This window comes from Pleurodeles waltl, chromosome 6 (genome assembly GCF_031143425.1).
Source record: "Pleurodeles waltl isolate 20211129_DDA chromosome 6, aPleWal1.hap1.20221129, whole genome shotgun sequence".
Classification (NCBI taxonomy): Eukaryota; Metazoa; Chordata; class Amphibia; order Caudata; family Salamandridae; genus Pleurodeles; species Pleurodeles waltl.
This window is the reverse complement of record NC_090445.1, coordinates 1,006,194,579-1,006,219,668: the sequence shown is the minus strand read 5'-3', so window position 1 is coordinate 1,006,219,668 and position 25,090 is coordinate 1,006,194,579. Positions and strand designations below refer to the sequence as shown.

Below are 25,090 nucleotides of genomic sequence, written 5' to 3'. Positions count from 1 at the left end.
TAGTGCAATTGAGGTCAGTAAAATGCCTTTTTTGGTGGAGCATGGTACTTTGCCTGCTTCAGTAGCTAGACTGTTTCTAATCCATCTTCTCCTTCATGCCGATATCATCTACAGGTGGACGCAGCGTAGGTAGTAGCATGGAGGTCCTAAGCCTAATTTTATGTGTGAATGGAGATAGATAGATAGATGATAGATAGATAGATAGATAGATAGATAGATAGATAGATAGATAGATAGATAGATAGATAGATAGATAGATAGATAGATAGATAGATATTGACTTCCATCAAGTATTTATTTTATGGTAGTGGCATTTGGAAATTATATCTACGCCCATTTTAGCATCTGTACTTATTTAGAGCTAAGTGCAAATTAAACTCACCCACAGTTTGACCACACACTTTGCACCAGTTATTAGCTATCAAGATGTTGTAGAAATAGTTTGAGGTTTTAACATTGAGCTGTAACAATACTGATTGTACAGTTTTGACTGTCATTATACAGTGCTTAATCTGTAAATAAAAATGTGTCAGTGCCCAAAATTTTCCACTGAAACACGCGGCTGCTGCAATTAAATGTGCGTGCACATACTACTGTGGCAGAGTAATGTTAGAGCTATCTCAGGCGTCTTTAATCCATTTACAGCCACTCCCTGCCCCTTCCGCTCAGTCTTGCAGCTGTCAACTTTCTCCCATTCTGTAACTTTTCCGTTTTTCTGTCCTTCCATGTTTTCCATATGTGTCTTTTGCTCGCAGTAAATGCTTGAGGCAGAAAAATAAGCACCGGCCCTCAAAAATAAGTGCCGGTGCCCCTCACCGGAAACCAGCGGCTCAAATTAAGAACTGTCACTATATCATTAAAGTAAGTAGTTATCGCAAGTATAGGTTTACTATGTTTAACATCCCTTTTATGTATCTTGGCAGTTTTATATATCATAAATGTAAGTAGATATAGAGATAAGAATAGTAAAGCTACACTTACCTGTATATATATTCAGAAGTTGATATTTTTGTAGTTTGTAGTTTGACAGTACTAACTCAAGTATTCTCAGATAAAACCGCTAGTCATAACTGTGTGAAAACTAAGGAAAATGGACTAGTATGGCAAACAAGATTGCATGTTAACTACTCAATTCGCAAAAAAGTTGTGAATTTACACCCGCAGAAGTATTCCTATGAATTGCTGAAGATTTACTATATTTTGGAATTCTTCTACCTTTCAGTAGTACATCGAACCATATTACACAAAGTGCCCCGGGGGCATAACAGCTGTTTGCGCCTGCTTTGCGCGCTCCGGGGCACTTTGGTATTAAAGAAGTGCTTATGTGGCCCTTCTGAAATACAGATAGCAGTGGTGCACATAGCATGGCAGTGCTATCATCAGAGGGCATTACCTCATGTACATGGGGGCATGGCCCCATGCAAACGAGGGAATCTCTTTGCCTCTGTGCCTGTGCCGTATTTTAGATGTGGGCACAAAGGTAAACTGACAGTGTGCCACAAAAAGGAGGTAGACTGACAGTGTGCCACAAAAGGCGGCACACTGTTAGTGCAGCCCCTGATGGTAGCCCTCTGGAGGAGGTGAAGGGCATTCTATGAAGAGGGTCAGTCACTACACCTGCCTGCAAAGGGATCTCTCAAACCTCTTAAAAGTGCAGGTGGGTTGCCGGCTGTACAGTGAAAGACGGAGCAGCTGCTTCAAAGCCACTCCATATTTCACTTGAATGCTCTGCCCCCAGGGTAGCACAAGATTGCGGCTGCCTGGGGGCTGCACATTCAGGGGCATATTTATACTCCGTTTGCGCCGGAAATTGCGTCGTTTTTTTTACGCAATTCCGACGCAAAACTAACTCCATATTTATACTTTGGCGTTAGATGCGTCTAGCGCCAAAGTCCATGGAGTTTGCGTCCTTTTTTAGCGTGGACACCTACTTTGGGTTAATTATATGCAAGGTAGGCGTTCCCGTCTAAAAAATCGACTCCGAGGCATGTGCGTCGGATTTATACTCCCGGGCAAAATTCACGCCCGGGAGTGGGCGGGTCAAAAAAAATGACGTACGGCCGCTTTTGCGCCGTTTTTTAGCGCCTGCAAAAGGCAGGCGTTAAGGGACCTGTGGGCTCTGAAGGAGCCCAGAGGTGCCCTCCCATGCCCCCAGGGACCCCCCCTGTCACCCTTGCCCACCCCAGGAGGACACCCAAGGCTGGAGGGACCCATCCCAGGGACATTAAGGTAAGTTCAGGTAAGTGTTTTTTAAATTCTTTTTTGTGGCATAGGGGGGCCTGATTTGTGCCCCCCTACATGCCACTATGCCCAATGACCATGCCCAGGGGACAGAAGTCCCCTGGGCATGGCCATTGGGCAAGGGGGCATGACTCCTGTCTTTGCTAAGACAGGAGTCATTTCTATGGGGGTTGGGAGTGAAAAAAAATGGCGCAAATCGGGTTGAGGCGAAAAAATTGCCTCAACCTGACTTGCCACATTTCTTGACGCCCAAGCCCCATATCCCCCTACGCCGGCGCTGCCTGGTGTACGTCGTTTTTTTTAACGCACACCAGACGGCGACGGCGGCTAACGCCGGCTAACGTCATTCAATAAATACGGCGCCCGCATGGCGCTTCAGAATGGCGTTAGTCGGCGCTAATTTTTTTGACGCAAAACTGCGTTAGCGCAGTTTTGCGTCAAAAAGTATAAATATGGGCCTCAATCTACTATGGCACACTCTCTGTTTGTGCGGGGCGCACCTTTTGAAAGCTGCACCTGGCTCAAACAAGGATAAAGCAGAGCATTGTATAATACAGCCCCAGGAAAACCGCACCTATCACATGTTTTCAGGGATACTACTGTCATTGTCATGCGAGATTTTTAATGTATTGACATTTCCCCAAAAGGCACAAAGTGTGATTCTGCTGGGGAAAGCAGGCCTACTTTACAATTTATTATTATTATTTTTTTCTCCATGCAGAAACATTTTTCACTGTAGGGATTTTGGAGTAGGGGTTTCTCCGCAAAGTGTGGGAATGCTTTACACCCTTCCCACAATGAAAGTGAATTTATTTCAGACCTTTGCTAAATCAAATGTCTAACCATTTCCAAGTGGGGAAAAGATTGTGGACTTTGTGAATGCCCACAACTCAGGAGCATTTAATACACCGATTTCCCACCTATTGTGTGGGTTTACTAATGCATAGCTATTCAAGTATATGAATAACAAGTAAATAGTAGTGAATGCATTTACAACTGCTAAACATCGTTTCATGTATGTCTGACACACACATAAATGGGACCTTGGTCATCAGTAAGTGGTAGACCTGTCAACCTGTCTTTTTTGCCTCCGCATCCTATGTTTTAACTGTGTGCTGGACTTTGTTTCTGCTGTTTTTGGTACTCTGGGCCCTTTACCACTGCTGACCAGTGCTAAAGTGCAAGTACTCCCTGTGTAAATTGCATATGTAATTGGCTTTTCCATGATTGGCATATTTGATTTACCAGTAAGTCCCTACTAAAGTGCACTAGAGGTGACCAGGGCCTGTAAATCAAATGCTACTAGTGGGCATGCAACACAGATTGTGCCACCCACATGAGTAGCCCTGTAAACATGACTCAGACCTGCCACTGCAGTGTCTGTGTATGCAGTTGTAACCTGCCAACACGCTTGTCAGGTCCACATGGCAAGTGTACCCACTTGCCAGGCCCAAACCTAACTTTTTTCTACATGTAAGGCACCCCTAGGGTACGCCCTAGGTAGCCCCATGGGCAGGGTGCAGTGTATATTAAAGGTGGGATATGTACTAATGTGTTTCACATGTCCTAACGGTGGAATACTGCCAAATTCAGTTTTCACTGTTGCAAGGTCTATCTTTCTCATAGGTTAACATGGGATCTGCCTTTAAATATCTTTTAAGTGCAGTTTCCCTTTGGGAGCACATGGAGATTTGGAGTTTGGGGTCTCTGAACTGACAATTTGAAAATGCATCTTTTGGTAAAGTTTGTTTTTAAAATGTCTGTTTAAAAATGCCACTTTTAGTAAGTGAGCATTTTCTTCCTTAAACCTTTCTGGGACTCTGCCTGCTTGTGTATTCCCTGTCTGAGTCAGACGGACAGTTGGGCTGTTTGTGAATCTCCAGTAGACAGTGACACAGAGGGAGCTGGGGTATAGCCTGCTTATTCTTCTGGGCCATCTGGGCTAGAGTGGGGGAGGAGTGGTCACTTACACCTGAAAGGTGTGTGTCTGCCCTCACACAATGTAGTCTCCAAACCCCTGGTGTGAGCCTAGAGCCAGCCTGGGCAAGTCAGGATCTTGTGAACAATAGAGACTTTCCTCAAACTTCAAAGGCAGAAAAAGGTATAAGTAGTGGACCCAACAACCCAGAATTTCAGATTACTTCAGGAACCAAGAGGAACCCCTGCCAAGGAGAAGAGCTGGAGGAGGAGTACTGCCTCTTTGCCTGTGACTGTGCTTTGCTGGGTTGGCCTGCAGTTGATGCTTCTGCCTAAAAGAGGACAAAGACTGGACTTTGTGGTATATTCCTGCTTGTGAAGTGTCTCCAACAGCCAGGACTGAGCTTGCCTCCTGTTTTGAAGTCTCAGGACCATCAAAGACTTCCTCTGCCAGCAACTGGACTCTCTGGTGAGACTCCTGCCCTGCCAAGTGGTGCCCTTTCCAGTCCCTGGGCCCTTGAAAAGTGAAGTTGGTAGAACAAGGACTGAAACCCACGCACAGGAAGCCATGTGGGGAAAATATTGATGCACCACCTGCAACACGGCTGTAAAAATGACACTCCACCTGCCTCATGGCTGAAATCAATGCACGACCTGTATCGCAGCTGGGAAATCAACGCATCACCTGCACCGCGGCTGGAGAACCAATGCAACAACCACTTACGGCTGCTGAAAACTATGAAAACCTTATGTAGCGTGGTTTTCCATCACTGTACGGCCGGATTTCACACACAACATCACTGGCCATTAAAATCATCGTGAACCTGCGCGGATCTCAAGTGCCCAGTCCAGAAATCAATGCATCGCTCTCTTGCGGGTGAGAAAAACGACGCATGGCCTACTCAAGCGGAGAAGAAACAACACATGGCCTCACTTGCAAGTAAGGAATCAATGCATCACTGACTTTTCAGACACACGCCCGCCTGTGTGGCTTTATTTTTGAGCCAAACCAGGTACTTTGTGTAACAACAACATTTCCATTGTTTTCTATGGAGTAAGACTCTTTTTACTTTAAAAATCCATAACTTGACTTGTGTATGTTGGATTTTTGTCATTTCCACCTTCTTTGATTTAGATAAATATTGGCTATTTTTCTAAACTGGTGTGGAGTCCATTTTGTAGTGTTTTCACTATATTACTGTATGTGTTGGTACAAATACTTTACATATTGCCTTTGGGATAATCCTGACTGCTTGTGCCAAGCTACCAAGGGGGCGAGCGGGGGTTATCTTAAGTGTGTATCTCCATTGCCCTGACTAGAGTGAAGGTCCCTGCTTGGACAGAGTACAAACTGACTACCAAACAGAGACTCCATTTCTAATAGTAAGCATATGTTTACATGAAAAAAAATCTTTTTGAATTGGACCCATATTGGTTGCACATGTTATTGTCTGTTACTTGCCATGGTCTGTAAATCTGGAGCCAGATTTATCATACTATGGTGTTGTCCTTGCATCATGCATGGTGTCGAAAGGGCATCGCAATACTAAAGTGACATTTACAAACTAACGCAAGGCCACCTTGTGTGGCCCTTTGTTGCTTGGTAGATTTGGAGTAACCACTTTGCGTTACTCCGCCCTGGGAAGGTGGTCCATGGTGGAGTGTGGGCATTAATAGGAATCCACCAACATATTTTGGCAAATTTCCAGATTTACCAAGACTAGTAAACCTGGGAGTACATCTAAATGCTATGCCCTTCCACGAGTGGCGCAATGAGGGTATTCTCTATTTGTGTTGTGTTCTTCAGACCACTTAGAAAGAGAAAAAAAACTCAGATTTTTTTTTTTTTGTGCAAGAAGTTGTTTCTTCCCGCACTAAAACAATCCTACCTCCAATGCAGGCATCCTTGCACCATGGCCCACAGGTGTGTGCATTGGTGCTAGGCAGCAGATTGTGTGTCAGAGCAGAAATGTGGTAAATATGGTGCATTCCTGCTTTCTCCCTTTCATACAATGCAGCACAGCACATCAAGTTGTCTTGCTGCATTTCATGAAAGATTGTTAAATCTGCCCCCTGGTGTTAGATCAGCTTGAGCGCCCGATGCAATTGTATTTTTTCACTCGGATTTAGTATATGTGAGTAATTGACCCTTTACTCAGCTTTAGTTGTTTTGAAGACTATGGAGATATTCAAATTAAAGTGTCTGCTTTAAAAATCTGAAAGGACGTATTATACTGAAAATACACATTTAAACATTTTAATATAATGCTCCTCTTAATGCACTCACACAACTCACAGGTCTTGTTTGGCTGGCCCAGAGAATAAAATCACTATATCTACACACACACACACACAACATAACTCTAACTATGAGGAGCGGCCGTTGACCCTAATTTAGTGTGTATTTACTATTCTAACTCCACGCGTGTTTTGATAGTAGGGAAGGTTATAAAGTGGACTGAGGCAAATATAACTGCACTGTTCGTTGAACACACACAAACACACATTGACATCTCACCAGCACACTCACAAGATAGCATGACACGGAATGTTAATAAATGGAGGGGCAGATCGCTGGATGGATAAACGGAAGAACGGATGACCGATGGATATTTATGCATAGATGGTGGATGAAAGCAGAATAAGATGAGGGAGGGAGAACGAGGGAAATAGGGCAGGAACTGGAAAATACAATAAAAGAAACAAAGTCCTCTGCCAGCTCCTATAACTCTGCAGAAGTTTTCAGCAGTATAACAGTTTCTTAGTTTTAGCCCTACATTCATTATAGAATAAATAATTCTACAAGTCCCGGGGTAAAGACACATGATCAGGACTCGATGAGCTACTAGACATGTAACTGCGATATCTGAGCGCTCTGCTCTTAAAAATGTCATAATCGCAGGAATTGTACCAAAATACTATATGGATTTTTGTGAAAGGGGAAATGAGAAATATGCTGTGAAAAGCAGGAATTTGGTCCAGAGGGGGGTTCCAGTAATGGTCCGGATCTTGATTTTATTAAGTTAGGTGCCGCTGAAGCGATGCCAAGAGGCAGTCAAGCACATAGGATGCAAACTTCGCCGATGAAGATAGGGGTTTGATGTGCCTGCGATGCTCATTAATCTACCTCTGCTCCTCTAGACACATAGTTGAAGCAAAAACTAAAAACGTGCGTTTCTTCTCATTCTTTTGTAGATGGATAATTGGCGCCGCTGTGGTCAATGCTTTCTATTCTCCCAACCGAAACCAGATTGGTATGTTGCAAAAAGCCTGTACTTTGTGATCACCTTCTTTTCATTTTCATCTTCGGTGTTATACATTGATCTTTTCACTCCGTTCCGTAACATAGAAATCACCAAGTTGACACGAATGAATGACTTCTGAAGTCAACAATTTATGGGAAGCATTATCTCTGCATAAAATTAGCGAGACCCAATGTAACCAGTGGGAGCCTCCTTTTAAAGCCTGCTCTGAGCAGGCATTAAAAGTGGCAAAAAAATGACACAAAGAAATATCCTAGATTTCTTTGCGCCGTTTTTTCGGTCCCCATAATGGAGGAACACCCCCTTTGCATACATTATGCCTGGCGCAGGCATAATGTATTGCAAATGGTTACAAAGTGGCACAATGCTTCTTTGCGTCTCTTTGTAAATTTGGGCAATGATTTTTGCTTGTTTGGGCCACATTACCATAAAAAAAATTACTGTAATGTGGTGCAAGGAGGCGCTAGGGGCTCTTAAATCTGCCCTTTTGATTTTACTAAAATTATATGTGTAATAATATACTTAATTATAGGGAACTTCAGCCAGACATCTTTCTCCATTGGTCTGTTCTTGTCTCATTCATACTTTGTTTCCAAGCACTACAGCATTCAGCATGGGGCAGTGCGTCAGCCCACGAAACAGCCCCTGGCTAACTTTACTGTAAGTGAATGTTTTCTGCTCTTTCACACGGAACACATCCACACATAGAGTAGTTCCCTTCAGGGACTAATATGGCAGTGTGTGCTTTGTGAGGCAAAAATAGATTTTCTTGTAGCCAATACCTTTTGATTTGAGCCCAAAAGCTTCCCCAAACATAAGCCCATATTTATACTTTTTTAGCGCCGCATTTGCATCCTTTTTTGACGCAAAAGCGGCGCTAACTTGCAAAATGCAATTGTATTTTGTAAGTTTGCGTTGTTCTTGCGTCAAAAAGCGGCACAAATGCAGAGCTCAAAAAGTATTAATATGGGCCACAGAGTCTTACAAAATCCTTGAGAAAACTAAAAAAGCGTTGAAAAAAACTAAAGGCTTGCAGCCTATGCCAGAGCTACTGGCTTTGCCAGTGCTTTTTTCTGTACCAGCCTATTGACTGGAATTGTTGTACTAGCATTAGAAAGAGGAACGTAGACCAGGCAGATTTTGCAAGCTTTGCATTCAGCCCCCACATTCTAACAGTGCACCATGCTGCACTTGCTGTGGTTGAAAGCAGGGAACACTGGGCTGTATACACACTGGGAGTTGACAGGTTTATTTATATGAGCTAAGTAAGAATTTTAATACTGTTGTCTAGAAGTGCAGACGTAGGGACAATTCACATAGAAGGAAAGTAAAACATTATCTCATGTAAAGCGTCAGGAAATCCTGGTTTTCATTATTTGAAGATAGGCCCATAACCGCGATAATAGTACTTAGACTGTTGTTCACCAAAAATCTACATTTATTTAGAATATTTTACAAGACTTTTAAATACATTAGTAAAACTGATGGAAGGTGTGTTAAAAGTTAATGTGAAGAAAGCCAATGCAATTCATCTCAAGATCTCTCTTTCTCTTGTCAATAAATGGTCTCGCATCTTATTGACAGATAACACAAACTAAAAGCTCTGCAAAAGGCTGGCAGTGACAGAGAGAGAGAAATAAAAGGAGACACGGAACATATACGTCTCTGTCTTTGGTTTTATCTTTGACTGCTTAACTCGTGCGATTGTTCGGGTGTGTATTAAACTTGCCTAGCTGTTACCTATGCTGCCCCATGTCTATCTGTGAAAGAACATTGCACTGCTGCTGTCCATGTCCTATGCCTGCGCCGACTGTGTTGTAAGAAGGTAACTTGCATTTCTTTTGCATGTATTTTTAATGCAAAGGAAGCTAGCACTTCAGTTGCCTGTCAGTACCTTGCGTACGAGGGGAGCTTGTTTATCTGGTGCCTGTGGTTCACCTGAGCTATAGACAGGGCCACTGGAATTATGCGATTGTGCGGCTGCAGTGTGTTTTGCTTAATTATAGATTTGCCACATAATCCATTTTGTGCTGTATGATCTCCAGATTTTAACAAAAACAAAATGTTCTTTCTAGCTCAAAGGGTTAAAAAGTTACCAAAAATGCAGCAACATGTTGTGTCGTGCAGTGGAAAGCCCTTTGCAAAGCTGGACTGGTCACCTTTCTGTTTCTTATTGCTATATTCGGGTGTTAAACTGGTGCTAATGATGTGCAACCAATGCCCCTACAGCATTAACAAGTTTAAAAATGTCAAAAAGTGGAGTGATCCTATTACAAAATGTGCTGCATTACGCCTCATACTTTGGCTTTTCTGGCAGCATAATTTACTCACCAATTCCGCATAATTTGGCCCTTTCCGGCTGCATAAAACAAGTGGCCCTGGCTATAAATAAGAGGAATTATACTGATGCTATCCATTTCAAGATGTGACTGTAGTGATATTGAAGATTGTGCTGCCATTGCCTGTGCTGTGCTATGATGCTCAAAATGTGCATGTGCATGTGTCTGATTCTCTTAGATCTCATGTAGGGTGCTTTCATAATGTAATATTCTTCTGTAATCAGATGCATGATAAAGTAGTATGTTAATTTAGTCTCCTATAATCCAGGCAAAGGTAAAATAATGTAATAGTCTATAGTTGTAAAAAATGCAGAAAACAGTAATTAAACTCCTTTAAACCAACGCAGAATAAATTGGTCAGAGTAGCCCCCTTATGTTGTGGTGCATAAAATAAATGAATCCAAATAATTTATGCCTGTAATCTAATGCAGAATTAGCAATCAAATTAATCTCTTTTCAAAATCCAGTAAAGGCGCAACACACCTGGAGTACGCTCCTTCCGTAATCTAATGCAGAATGTAGTTGTCATAGTAATCACATTCTGTGCTCTAATACAAGCAAATGCAGGGTAAAACAATATGGACAGATCCCTTCTGCAATCTAGGAATGTATATATTAAGCAGAGTATTCTTTCATTCAAATACAGGGTGAAGTGATTTCTTCTGTAGCCAATTGGAACGGTAAGTGATCTGCAAGATCACCCTCTGCAATTTAGTGGAAGATAAATAATTGGAGTGCTTCCCTTTTATAATCTAATGTAGGGAATTAGAGGAATGACCAGTTATAATATTTTAATGCATGGTAAGGCAAAGAAGGTAAAATTCAGTACATGGGTAAACAATTTGATTTGTTTTCTGTCATCAAATTTGGGATAAGTAATCGGAGTAATCTCCTGTAATTAAATTCGAGATTAACTAATCAGAGTAATTTTGTGTGATGTCATGTAAGGTATAGCCAGCTGTGGAACCACCTGCTTTATTATGTGAAAGCAACCAAAGTTATTTCCTTCTATCCTCCAGTAAAGGCAAAGTAGTTGAGGTAATCAAATGCAAACACAGTAAATTAAAACATCCAGAGTAATCTCATTCTCTAATCCAATTTAGATGAAAGATATGAAAGATATGTTACTTTTTCACTGTAAACCTGGGTAAGAAAAAAGTCAGCTTCTTCAATATTGTGAAAGGAAAACAAAATGGGTAATATCCTCCGGATATACATTAAGTGATCAAGGAATCTAACAAACCTTCTACAGTCAAATTCAGGAGAACGTTTTCACAGTAAACGTTTTCTGCAGTCCTGTTCAGGATGAAATTATTAGAATACCTTTGTGTAAGTCATCATAATGTAACGTTCTCGTGTCATCCAGTTGAGGATAAGCAATCAGAGAAGGATTATTCTTCTTCAGATGAAGTGTAAAGTAATCCGACCACTCACTGTTTATAACTTCAGATAATATAAAAAAGGAAAAACCATTTAGAGGAATTTTATCTAATTCAGTGGAGGCTAAAGAAATAAGATCATCCTGTTTCAATAAAGTAACCTCAGCAAAGTAGATTTTAGTTGAATCCTCAATAATGCAGTCAAAGTAATTTTCTATAATTCAGTAAATGGTAAATATAATAGTCTAAACTCCTAATGCAATCAAATCCTGAGAACTGTAATATGAGTTAGCTGAAAAATGTACTCGACTTATATGATTTATGTACTTCAGTGAATGGTGATATATGAAATCTCTTTATGTAATTTGTTACAGATTAATGTAATCGGACTACTCTCATGGAATTTTCACTTTTGCTGACCATGTTATACATGTTCTGCTTCTGCCTGTGGCATGTGTCATCTGTATTTGACAGTTGCTTCTACATATAGGGCCAGATGTACGCAGCCTGTTTGTAATTTTTAATGGTCCGAATTGCTATTTTGGGCCGTTAAGAAATGCAAACTGGGCCTTTCTTATGTACAAAGCCCTTTAAGCAATCACTAATTGAGATTTCTACACTGTAGAAATCACAATCAGCCACTCCCTGAATAGGAAATTGCAAATAGGGATTTTCCATTTGGGATTCATATTCTGATGTACCATGCGTTTCCTATATGCGACTTGGGCATTTAGGAGATGCAATTACCATGGACTTGAAGTCGATGGTAACTGGGTGCAATTTCAAAAAAGCACCCCAAAGTGCTTTTTGTAAATTGCAATAGAGCGCAACCATGCCCCTTAGGCGTAGGTGTTCTCTATAGGTGCACCCCTATTTTTGGGGTGCAGCAAGGGGGGCCTTTTGCCCATTGTTATCCATGGTTTTTCATTTCCTAAATAGTGATTTCCTAATAAGAAATGACTATTTAGGAAATGCAAAACAGGCCCATTGAATAAAATGCAATGCGATTTCTTAAGAGACAAAGCTATTTAACGATCAAGGGCTCACAATTTTTAAAGAGTACGTTCATGGCATACTGCCTAGGAGAACTGCCAGCATTGGACTATTTCCTCCATGGCAAAGACAAAATATAGACAAAGGGGCATTTATATGAGAGGCTTGTGCTTCAGTTGTGTCTCTTTTAGTGATGCAGTGGCGGCGCTAACCTCTCGACCATATCAATGAGACTACGCAAAGCCGCTTTGAATGGCCTCATTGATATAGAGTAAGGCAAGGAAGCACAAGTCGCTGCATTGCCTTACCCTGCACCCTGGAGGCATGGCATGAGCCTTGCAGTGGGTTTTCCCATGCAACTCCCATGGAGTTCACAGATTTACAAGGATTTGTAAACCTGGGAATGCATCAAAACCTTACACCTCCCCAGTGCAGGCTTTAAGAGTAGAAATATTTTTATTTCTTCTAGTTGTTTCCTCTTTTCATAGATAGAAAGAGGAAAACACCTCTGTGGACTGTTTCTAGCTAGAAGAGGCACAAAAAACAATCCTGCAAACAATACAGGCACCCTTGCACCATAGTGCTAGGGTGCCTGCGTTGGGGCTAGGCTGCTGCAACAGCACCAAGGCAGGGGGACAGGGAAGAAATTTACCGTAATGCATAAATACGGTGAATTCCTGCCCTTTCACTTTGGCGTACGGTGGCGCAGCAAGGTGATTTTCCGCACTGACATATGCTAAATCCCAGTAAATGTTCCCCAACGTATGCAGTCTTTGTAAAAGAGAGCTAGAAACAATTATGCATTTAATTTTCTTATGACTAAATCTTATTCAGGCCCACAAAGAAATACTGCACAAACCATTTAATGCCCTGAAGATTTGGACATGCAGACAAGCCACGATAGATGCTCTAATTCCTGTTAACACAACACTAAATATACGCTTCCTAAAGTACAATTTATTTAAATTTTTTGGTAAAAAAATACAGTGATTGAGGAAATAACTGGGGTGGACTAGGGCGTAGAGGAGCAACCCCAGGCTTCAATATATATGAAAATACAGGGCGGCATCAAGTTCTGAGCATAAATGTAATTTTGGTTACTCAATTGTAAGACATTCATTTTCTGTATTTACACCAGGAAGGATAGTATTTTAAACAGTGGTCTTATATGTTCCATTGTAATGATTTTAATTAATCATGCAAGATCTGGATACAATTACAAATCACTTTTAATATAGCAGTGTTGACTTAGGCTACAAATTTAAACAGCTTGAAAGCATCATTATACGAGGATAAAACAAATAGTTGATTAGTAAGGATTCCAAGAAGACCAAAATTAAAGGGACATTGTCCAAGTTTATGAAATCATCATCAATTGGGATCCTTTGTTGACCTTCCTTTAAGTGCTTCCTGACATGAAACCTACAGGTAAAAAGAAGAATCTTTGAGTGTAAAGCATTATATTCTAAAAGTGCTAAGTCTGTTACTGGCCCAAAACTCAAGTACTTTGAGAGGGATACGTCTGGTAGATGAGCCTGAGAGTTGCTAGGAACAGCATGATGCTTAAAATACAAAACTAATAACATTTTGCCAAAGCTTAGATGGGCTACTCTGGATCACAGGTATGTGAGCAAAGAGGTCATTGTTTGCTACCTATTTGGCAGTAGCACATTTAACTATTTGTGTTAGGAAAATAAGCATGATATAATGACGTCATTATTGACACACTTTGCACTGCAAATTCAACAAAGTAAAATGTCCCTCGGTGCACACAAATGCAGTACAGTGCAAGATAACAGAAATAAATGAATTAGAAGACTAAAAAAATATTGTAAAAGATTTTGACAAACTCACAAACCTATTATCTGGATGGTGGTGGAGGTTTTCAGATTCACACAGTCTGCCAGAGTGTGAAAAGAGATTTTCTTCTGAATAAGGAATGGACCTTTACCAGACAGATACTTCTGAGTCTAAGTCTTATAAATTTGAAATTATGACTAATGCTAGCCAGTAGAGTCATCTGAGAAATGAAGAGATATGATCCCTTTATTTTGACCTAACTGGCCCATTTTTATTACATAAGTGGGGTATAGATCACAAAGTGAGTTACCCAAAATGAAAAAGTTTTGATCTCTCCTACAGTTGGAAGAGTGGGTTCGGTGCATATGCAGAATGATCAAATGTACAGAAAACAAAAAGCTAGCCTCAAATTCCCTGGACATTTTTGCACCTTTCTTCATGTATTGGTATTTTGTCATGGGAGAATACATTTATTGTATGCAGTCCCACCTGTTTGATCCCTACCACTTCACAGTGGGGAAAACTCGTAAAATTTGATGGGAGAGTTTTTGTGCACATAGAGTGGGGGGAGGCAGGAAATAGGTGGGTGCATGCATGCAAGGTGAGTGCCAAAATTAAATACAAAAAGAAATAGCCAATTACCTTGCTTGCTGCACGATGTCCTCACTCCGGTCTGTGTTCTGCTCTGCCTCCTCCAGGCTCCCAGGCTCCAGAAAATGCCCCTAACAAATCCTGGTGCTGCTGGTAACCAGCATGAAAGTAGCACCAGGACTGGAGCGAGCAGCCTCTCGGGGCACTTTTAAGAGCACTGGAGGCCTGTGCTTTCACTGACGCAGCTGACTTAAGGCAGCTAGGCTAGAGAAGTTTAAAGTGCAAGTGTCTGGCTGGCCTTTGAAAGATGGCCGGCCAAAGAGACATGCAAAGTTTAAATCAGTGCACAGGCAGCCCACCACTGCGCCCTGCTGCTGCCACCACTCAGCAGGCCCGCCCCGTCCTGACACTTGGTTCGGGACAGACTTGGGAAAAATAAATTGGTAATGAATTAAGTTCATTACAATTTTATTTTTCATCTCTTGGGCTTTCCAGTGGGGCGACGCTCCTCCGCTCTAGTGGAGGAGCTGCCCCTGATAAGTGGACCAGCAGACAAGCTCAGAGCTTAAACTGTATAACTTTATTTCAAATCGATAAACAAATCTTCCATTAAGTGCATTGAAAAATAAACTAATGCATAATTTATGTAACTTTACGAATAAAGGATCCTAGTTCTATCTACACTAACACATCCCCTTCTCTTTCTGTGTACACAACATATAAAGGGACAGAGATGTTGACCTTGTGGTGAGTGCTCTCCCTCTACAATATTACCCCACCTGTGTCAGAAGCAATATTTTATCTGTAAACTGTGCAGAGGCACTAACTTACAATGATTAAAAGCATTTAGTTAAACATCACTTCAGAACCAACTTTAAAGACACTGGGACCAAGTGCCCAAATCATAAGGTAAATACACGTGCCGCAATCTCTACAAGCATAAATGTTCTTCCTCCCCAGTGCATATATGTCCCCCTGGATGCAAATCGGCAACTCCATGAGGAGATTTACACCAATACTAGGAGAGGGTGGGTTGAGGACAAATATAACTCAAAATATGACCACAGAAGTTTAATTAGAAGTAAAGTTATGTTCATCTATTGAATTAATTTCTTCCTAACCTAAGTAGAAAGCTCCACGGAGTAGAACTATGAATTGAAAAAAAAAGAAAACCGGGATCACTTCAGGAAATTAATACAAACCTCACTGTTATCAAAAGTGGGAACATATAAATGCAGCCCACAATTTGATATTTTTTGTTACATTGACCAGTGTGATATATGTGGGTTACTGAAATATTTACCGATATATCATTATTTTTAATTAACATTATTTCTTTTGTTTTTAATTTAAAAAAAAAGAAAATATTTTATAATCGCATTTATCTGGGTGCCTGTTTTGTTTTTGCAGTGTTTCAATGTTTCCTATGCAAATAGTTGTTTAACCATTTTTTCTTTTATTTAGATGTTAGAATTTGAGTTGGTAGTATTATTCCCTACCTCCACTGATTTCTATATGATTCCCTTCCAGTAGCTTTGAGTGGCCCTGTGTAGTGTGTGACTCACTCCAAAATTTAACTGAAGTAGATTTGAGCCTCTTATGGCTGTAATATTACTAAAGTAAGTGTGGGTGTTACTTTTGAGAATTGCAACTGAGTTACCATTATGTAGATTTGTTTTTGTATTAGCATGTTCCCGATGTCTATCCTTAACATACCCTTTTCTCTTTCCACTTGTAGTAGGCATTTCCCATTTTCATACCACTCCCTTGTGCAACACCCAAATTTACACCTAAAACATACAATTAGGTGTACATAGTTCTAGGCAATCTTGATGGAGACCACCACCAATCAGAGAAAGGAGAGATACATTCCTGGAAACAGGACTTTATCTATGTGTAGTAGTACTAAAAGGATGTTACTACACATACGAGTAAATGCTTTTGTGAAATGCCCCTAAAGTCTTATCATGTTTGAAGCTACCAGTGTATTTACTTTCATACATGCACATCCATTCAAGTGCACAAACTATCAATTTGTAACACAGAAGTTCAGCCTTGAATTGGTGTGTGGTAACAACAACATGTGTTTCTTAGTCTATATGCCACTTTCTTAGGGTTGAGCCTATAGAAGGAGGTTTCTCTACAGTAGGCTTCTGTATCTGAATTCCCACAGCCATAAGCCCCTCACATATCAAGTGACAGAATCTGTGCTACACAAGGGTGGACAACTGAGGGCAAAACCTACCACGCCATAGAGGGTGTGAGAACTAATTCCAATTAGTTTTCAAAGACATTAATCAGAAAGCATCAGTATGTAATCAGTTTGCAAACAAGGAATATCTGGTGCTAAGGGCATCAAAGATAGTCACTTGACTTTCATTTCGCTGGCCTACTGTTTAATACCAATTAGTTTCATAAAACATCCCAAACCATGTAATGCATTCATGTAATTCTTGAAGGCCCATCACATTTACCTCCCAAACCCCAGGAAGGTATCATGAATTCAGAATTTCATACAAATTGCATATCAGTTCCACAATCATGTCTCTAGACACTGTTGTATGCTTCAGTCGCCCTCTCAAAAGGAATATAAACATTTTTCCTAAGCACTATTTTTAGATAATAAAAGTTTTCTAATTCTTTTGAGAACCGAAAAAAGGCATTAGAACGTCCATTAAGTTCTCATAAATGCCCAGTGGATAAAGAATAGGAACAACTCCTCTGGCATCTGGTTATAAGCATTAGGTTATTCGAGCATAAGTGTCATTTTGAGCTGGGAGCTTAAGCAAGAAGCTATTCCTGAAAGTAAAGGTGAAGAGGTGTTTGCCTAAGACACTGAGGCCCTCATTACGAGTGTTGCGGTCTCAAGACCACCACACTTGCGATGCCGGTTGGAGCACCGCAGACAGGGTGGTCCAACAGCCCTATTATGACCGTGGCAGATGGGTCACGGTCCGACCGTGAGCACTGCCAGGTTGCCGCCTGTTGACAGCCTTGCAGTCTCAGCGGTCGCAATCCACCAGGGCAGCACTGCAAGCAGCACTTCCCTGGGGATTACAAGTACCCTGTCCGCCAGCCTTTGCATGGTGGTCTCACGACCATTCAAAGGCTGACGGACAGGGGGTGTATGGGGCCCCCTGGGACAGACACATCGCCCTTTTCACTGCCCAAATTGTGGGCAGTGAAATGCGCAGCGGGTGATGTTGCACCTGACGCACCACAACATTACCGCAGGTTCGAGCCGGCGTCAATGTGAGTTTTCTGCTGAGCCAGCGGGCAGAAAGACTGTTTTCGTCCACTGGCACAGCAGAAAACTCCTAATAGGGCAGTCAGCATACCGCCAGCGGTATGCTGGTTGCAATGGCTTTGGCAGTCTTGTGAAAACACCGTTGAAGTCGTAATGTGGGCCTTAGTCTATTTTTATGAATTACTGCTAAGCTATGAACAAATGAGTCAACCAGCCGGGTGCAGTGAATGGCGTCATGGTGTAATGCAAATATTCTATAGCAGTGAAATTACAACGGCTGTGGAACCTGTACATCAAGATTACATGACTTCACCCGAGCTAGGTCAAATCTGCTTGTTTTTGGGGAATGCCATGCAGATTGTATTTCTTATCACACCAAAATACGCCTATCTGTAAACACCATACTAGCTTACCCTTTTAAATTCCAGCACTTTTTTCCTGCCACATTTCAACAACGGGTAAGTCTTTATTGCACCCTGTAATTACTATGAACCATTAATATCTAGTGCTTACGTTGAGGTTGCTATTGCACTTAGAGGGCCACTTCTGCTGCCTATTGGAGGAATACCTTGCAGATGGTAAGAGAGAGCTACACAGGCAATTGTAATGCACCATCGCATCACTCTAAGCTCCCCAAATCTATGATTATCCTAACTACGTTAGCACAAGTAAAGCAGGCAAACACATTCTGTTGTAGTCTAGGCAGAAAGAGGAGATGAAATGTATGGCCATTTTAAAAGGCTTGAGTGGGTATCGCTAGTTAAAGGTTGTGTTAATAGCCAAGTGCTTCACTAATTACCATAAGCATGTGTGTGCATGTGTATGCATCGCAGTGTTTGGTTTTATGTGGGCATCCCTTTTGCCTAACAATGCCCTCAATCAATTTTTGTGCCTTGAATCAGATGGAGAATTATCCTATTGATATGACATTGTCAAAACTATAAGTTTATTCTATAGTGTATCTAATATACATTTATCATCGGACACTTAATTTATCGGTGAGCTCTAGGCTCCAAAGTCCATGCAGCTTCAAACGTAGATAAGATGCTGACCAATGACGAAGATTCTATTTTCCACAAAGTGCCTACTGGGAACATTAGATACCAGGTAATGCCGACTCAGTAATAGAGGGTACTGGATCGATGGATGGCTAAACACTCTGCCCTATCACCAGAGTCCACTAGCAGAGTTAAAGGCCATGCATAATGAAATCAGGGCATGGCCACTGCTGAAGGTGGTGCACAACGATCACAGAAGGCAGAGTCTGCTACATGGCACTGATGATCCTGACTACAGAAGTCTTTGGTGGTAGGGGGTGAGCACAGGAAACGACCAAACACCTCACCTTGCATACAATACTTATAAGGCTTTAATAAAATATCATGCCCAGCAGGACTGTAGGAAAATTGAGTGCGCACAGAAAGTGGATGAAGGAAGTGCCACACCATGTCACCATTCCCAGCAGACTAGAAGGGCATCATTAAGAATGGTCAGAGGCATTGTGCAGTAAAGTCGGATGGCAGCTGTGGATATAGGATGGGGATGTAGCCCACATTGTGGGTGCATTTCCTGCTAGGCATGAGTAAAGGACTTGGTAAATTGGCTCAGAGGCATGTGGAACTGATCAAGGACTTGACTTGAGGCAGTGTGCTGCACCCAGTGTCTATTGGCACAGCCTAAGGCCAATCCTTCTGCTTTTAAGGTGCTCTTGAAAGTGTTTCACATTGGGTCAGGAGGCAAGAGGTGGTCAATGGGAAGCCCACATCCTGAATACAGAAGTCCCAGATGGAGGGGAATGGCACAACACATAACCAAATCAATATCCTTTTACAGTGCCTGCTGTGCTTGTCAAAGGTCCTGACAAGGTAGTTGTGGAAAAAGAGGACTAGGAGCTGGGAAGGGTCAAATGCCACTGTCTATTCCCACTGCCCACTTACAACAGTTGCAGGAAATGCCCAGGGAGTACTGAGGGAAGGGTTACTGGGCATATGGTGTGAGTACATACAGCAACCTGTGTCCATTGCCTATTGTTCGGTTTCATTCCCCTCTAGGCACATCTACAGTCTGTGCCTATTGAACACTTAGGACAACAGTACTGTCGCAGGCAAGCCCAAGGTGTATATCCTCTTTCCACTAGGAATCAATGCAGGCCTTGCCTTCTGTATCCTGAATGTAGGTTTCAAATTATATGTTAGCAAAACCCACCAAATTCACTGAAAAAACTGCTTAACAGACATTGGGCCTGATTCTAACTTTGGAGGACGGTGTTAAACCGTCCCAAAAGTGGTGGATATACCACCTACCGTATTACGAGTCCATTATATCTTATGGAACTCGTAATACGGTAGGTGGTATATCCGCCACTTTTGGGACGGTTTAACACCGTCCTCCAAAGTTAGAATCAGGCCCATTATGTTAATCTACTAAGATTACAAAGTAACAGTCTATAAAAACGTAAATATTGCCTTAATAAAGCTCTTTTGAAGCAACAAAATGGGTTCTGTACTGTGAACTGGTCTTGATTTCACACCTAAAATAAAAGTTAAATTTATAGCGTATGATAATTAACAGACCACAGATCCGAATAAGTACTCAATATGCCATTTTACTTCAATTGATTCAGTATTGGTATTAGCTGTGATCATTTATGTCAGTTCTTCAAGTGTTCATTACAAAAGAGTAACCTGTGCTTTCTCGGTATTATAGTCCTCTGCACATTTTGGGACGTAAGTCCCTTCATCGGGACTCAATTTAAATCCAAGCACTGTGAAAAAAACATAAAAACACGTTCTGCATTTAGCTGTCTCAAACACAGAACTTGTTGTGGTGTATTTTAACACAGATTTCCTAGTGGTGCCCGCAGTCTGCATGGTTACCACATCGCACTGTTTTTCGTTATAAAAGCTGCCCAATATTTATTTCCCACCATCTATTGCTACTTCCTGTTTCAGACACTAAGTCCCTCTTCTCTATAACTTGTTGTTGAAACAATTAAATCAAAAATGATCCCAGAATTAATAAAAATTGAATTGCTCATTCATTCCATTGAAGTGCACCCTTCGTAGCTTTAAAACCACCATGTCTCACATAATAAATTTCAAGTAAGATTACCACCTCTTGGTAATTGTTTAATAATTTCACAAATATGAAAACAAAACCGAGTCACCATATGGCCTGCCTCTTCAATGTATTATGATACTGTGAATCTCTTTTCTTGATTCCGTCTGTTGGATGTATGTTCATTAGGTCTTAATTTTAGTATCTTTGAGGTTTGCCCCAGGAAATCAATCTCTGACACGGGGTGTCTTAGTAGATTCCCAGCTCCCTTAGAACTGCATGTACCATAACACCGGATCGGAATCTCCTGACCAGTTTTCAGATGAGTGGTCGTTCTTTTAATCAAATTGTTGCAGTTTGAACACCATAAGCATGGAAGAGTACCTTTCACTGGCCCACCTGTGGTATACTAAAGAAGTATTGATTGGGTTTCCATTAGTTCCTTCTGGTGGATTGCTGCTTTGTCCTAACTCTAATGCTGGTGTCGGAGCTCTTTTACAAGTAGTATTTAATGAAGCATAGCCTTAGCAATGAAGATCATTTTCTCTTAAGCAGCACGGTGCAGTTATAAAAAAAAAACACACCACATAGTAGGAAATCAGCATACTTTATACATCATTCAATGAATTTGAAAAATATGAGTAGTGTTAGAAATGATGTCTCTAGTTGGCAGAAGTATACACCTTTGTCCAAATAGGGACCACAATCCTAGTCAGGGTAAGTCACTCACAATCCAAATTATCCTGTGCCCACCCTCTGGTAGCTTAGCACTGAGCAGACAGGCTTAACTTAGAAGACAATGTGTAAAGTATTTGTGCAATAAATCATAGAGTAACACAGTGAAAACACCACAAAAATACACCACACAGATTTAGAAAAATATAAGATATTTGTCTGGTTAAATTAAGGCCAAAACAATAAAGATGCAGTAGGCACAAGTTGAGATATCACTTTTGCAAGATTAAAAAGAGTCTTAAATCTCAGAAATCAACAGTTGTCTCTTGGTTTTACAAAGGACCTGGTTTGCGCCAAAATTACACACACGGAGACTGAGGAGGAGGAGATGCGTGGAAAAATAGGGTGTGCGTCGGACTTTCCGGCGCAGCACAAATGATGCGTTGTTTCTTTCCAAGCTGCAAACGGTTTTGTGTCGATTTCTGGTGGATAGTCTTGGTTCCTCACTGCGTTGTGGGTTTCCCTTTGATGCCAAGGGACGATGTGTGGAAATCCTGGACCTGCGGGACGAAGTCACAGGCGTGCGTCAATCCAGTAGGCGATGCATTGAATTTTCTTTCGCATGGCAGGTGCTGCGTCGATTTTTCACTAGGGAAGTGAGGCTGCTTCTTTCCAATTTGGCTGTGCATTGAACCAGTAGGGCTGTGTGTCAAATTTCAAGCCGCAAGGCAGGCACTGCGTTGATTCCTCACACAGAAGTCAAGATGCGTCATTCCGGTTCGGCTGTGCGTCAATTTTCTCATCACAGTGCAGGCTGTGCATAGTTTCTGGCTGGCTGTGCATCAATTGTCAGCGCACACAACGAGTCCCTTGACGAGGTGAAGTCCTTTTGGCCCTGAGACTTCAGAAAACAGGAGGCAAGCTCAATCCAAGTCCTTGGAGAGCCCGTCTCAGCAAAGTCAGAGGGCAAAAGGGCAGCGATGCAACAGTCCTTCATAGCAAAGCAGTCCAGATGAGTCCTTTGTGCAGCCAAGCAGTTCCTCTTAACAGGTTGCAGGTTCAGGTCCAGAAGTGTCTGTGTTGGTGGGATCAAAGACCCAGTTTATACACCCAAAAATGCCTTTGAAGTGGGGGAGACTTCAGAGAGTGGATTTGAAGTGCACAGGTTCCCCTTTCAGTACAGGTCTGTCTTCCAGGGTCCCAGTAGGGGGTTTGGCAGTCCATTGTGTGAGGGCAGGCTACCAACCTTTGAATTGTAAGTGTCAGGCCCTCCACCCTCTCAGCCCAGGAAGATCCATTCAGTATGCAGATGAGTACAGGTGTGGCTGAGTATCCTGTGTTTGTGGTTCTCTGGGTGAAATGCCCAAGGGAGCTGTCAACCAGCCCAAACGTGGATTGGAGACAGGCTGTAAGGCACAGATAGATTTTAAGTGCAGAGAAATGCTCCCTTTCTAAAAGTGGCATTTCTACAACTGTAATATTAAATCCACCTTTACCAATAAGCAGGATTTTGTATTACCATTCTGACCATACTAAATATGACCTGGTTACTCCTTTCCGATCAGAATCTACCACTCAACCAGTATATAAGGGTAGCCCTAATGCTATCCTATGAAAGGAACAGGCCTCACAGTAGTAGAAAATGAATTTAGAAGTTCTCCACTACTAGGACATATAAAACACACATGCACATGTCCTGCCTTTTACCTACATAGCACACTGCCCTATGGGCTGGACAGGGCCTACCTTAGGGGTGACTTATATTAGAAAAAGGGTCGTTTAAAGCTTGGCAAATACTTTTAAATGCCTAGTCGAAGTGGTAGTGAAACTGCACACACAGACCTTGCAATGGCAGGACTGAGACATGGTTAAGGGGCTACTTATGTGAGTGGCACAACCAGTGCTACAGGCCCACTAGCAGCATTCAATTTACAGGCCCTGGACAAATGTAGTACACTTTACTAGGGACTTATAAATAAATCATATATGCCAATTGGGCATGAGCCAATGTTACCATGTTTAAGGGAGAGAGCATATGAACTTTAGCACTGGTTAGCAGTAGTAAAGTGTGCAGAGTCCTAAAACCAGAAAAAACAGTTTCGGAAAAGTGGAGGGAGGCCGGCAAAAAGTTGGGGAATGACCACCCTAAGGCTGTCAGGTCTAACAACTAGTGAGCAAACAAAAAAAAGTTAATGGATCACTACTTTGTAGTACAAGACCAGGAATGCTCCTTAAGTCTGGTGACACAGTGTTCCAGGCCACGTATGCCACATTCAAGGATGTGCAACATTATTTCCTTGATTTTGTACCCAAACTTGGATCGGCACATGCTAATTGAGGATCATAGCAACTAAGGATTAGGCCTTAGAAGCATAGGGAGAGACTGCCACTAAACGGGCTTCAACCCTGCAGAGCCTCACAGGCCAATATGGTCAGCTTGAATGGCATACTATTGACTAAAGTGATTATGTTCAGACCAACAACTCTATTTCTGTTTTCTTCCCAGTGTTCCCAGCTGGTATCCTGCAACCTCCTTTCTTCAGTAAACACCAGCCACAGGCACTGAATTTTGGTGGGATCGGCATGGTGATCGGCCATGAAATTACCCATGGCTTTGACGACAACGGTGAGGAAACATTTACAACACTTGTCCTGATATTTGCAGGAGATCCAGAATGCGGGTGTGTTTGGGAAATCAGGGCATGCATTTCTATTAAATCATTCAACAATTTCTTTTTTTTTTTTATCTTGATGGATGGCATATGGATAGGTAGAAACTTTGACAAGGATGGAAATATGTTTGACTGGTGGAGCAACTTTTCGGCAACACTTTTCAAGGATCAGTCTCGCTGCATGGTCTATCAGTACGGAAACTACACCTGGGAGCTAGCTGGCGGACAAAATGTGAGTTTATTAGCTTGGAAAACATGTTTTAATTCGATGCTGATGATTACTGTTAGTAGCATTCTTGGTATTATTAATCCCTTGTATTAACTAGAAGGAGCTTTTACTGTCTGATTATTACACACACAGAGTATTGTTATATTTTAGTGCCACCAAGGGACATATCAACGTAATGCTTTTGATAAATATCACAATATATTGCCACCACTATCTACTCTAGTGCCCATTATTTGTGTTACTTAGCACATATATTTTACAATTATTATTTTGAAATTTCTAGTTGCATGTTTTTTCGTTTTCATTTAACTTCAGAACGGGCTCGGAGCTTCTACTCTTACAATGAGTTTACTTAAAATATCATTCATTCTGTCCCCTAATGAAATAGAGAATGATTGAGTTGCACTGCACAGAGCTGTCACAGATCAACGTGAGCGGCCACCATAGCATATTTGACACAAAAAGGCAGATAATAGATTTTGCCCTTCGGTCTTTCTGCACTGGTAAGCATGTTGAGGTTTACACCAAGAAAACCCAGAACACTTTATGAAGAGCACTGTATATTTAATGCTATGTGATTAAAAAAATAGGTGTAGTAAGAAAAAAAGTATGCATTAAAGCTTCCTATAAGACAATTTATAGTAACTCAGAGAGGAAGATACCCACATGCCTTCACTTAAAACATAT

General features: G+C 41.6%; 1 protein-coding gene across 2 annotated transcripts in view; it reads left to right on the top strand.

Moving 5' to 3' along the window:
* The window catches only part of MMEL1 (membrane metalloendopeptidase like 1), an 892,805-nt gene that overhangs the window by 847,611 nt on the left and 20,104 nt on the right, over positions 1-25,090 (top strand). For both annotated transcript variants that reach the window (XM_069239922.1, XM_069239921.1), the window contains exons 17-19: positions 7,354-7,412; positions 24,009-24,128; positions 24,273-24,406. In XM_069239922.1, coding sequence (XP_069096023.1) covers positions 7,354-7,412; positions 24,009-24,128; positions 24,273-24,406 — 313 coding nt within the window. The remainder of the gene's footprint in view (positions 1-7,353; positions 7,413-24,008; positions 24,129-24,272; positions 24,407-25,090) is intronic.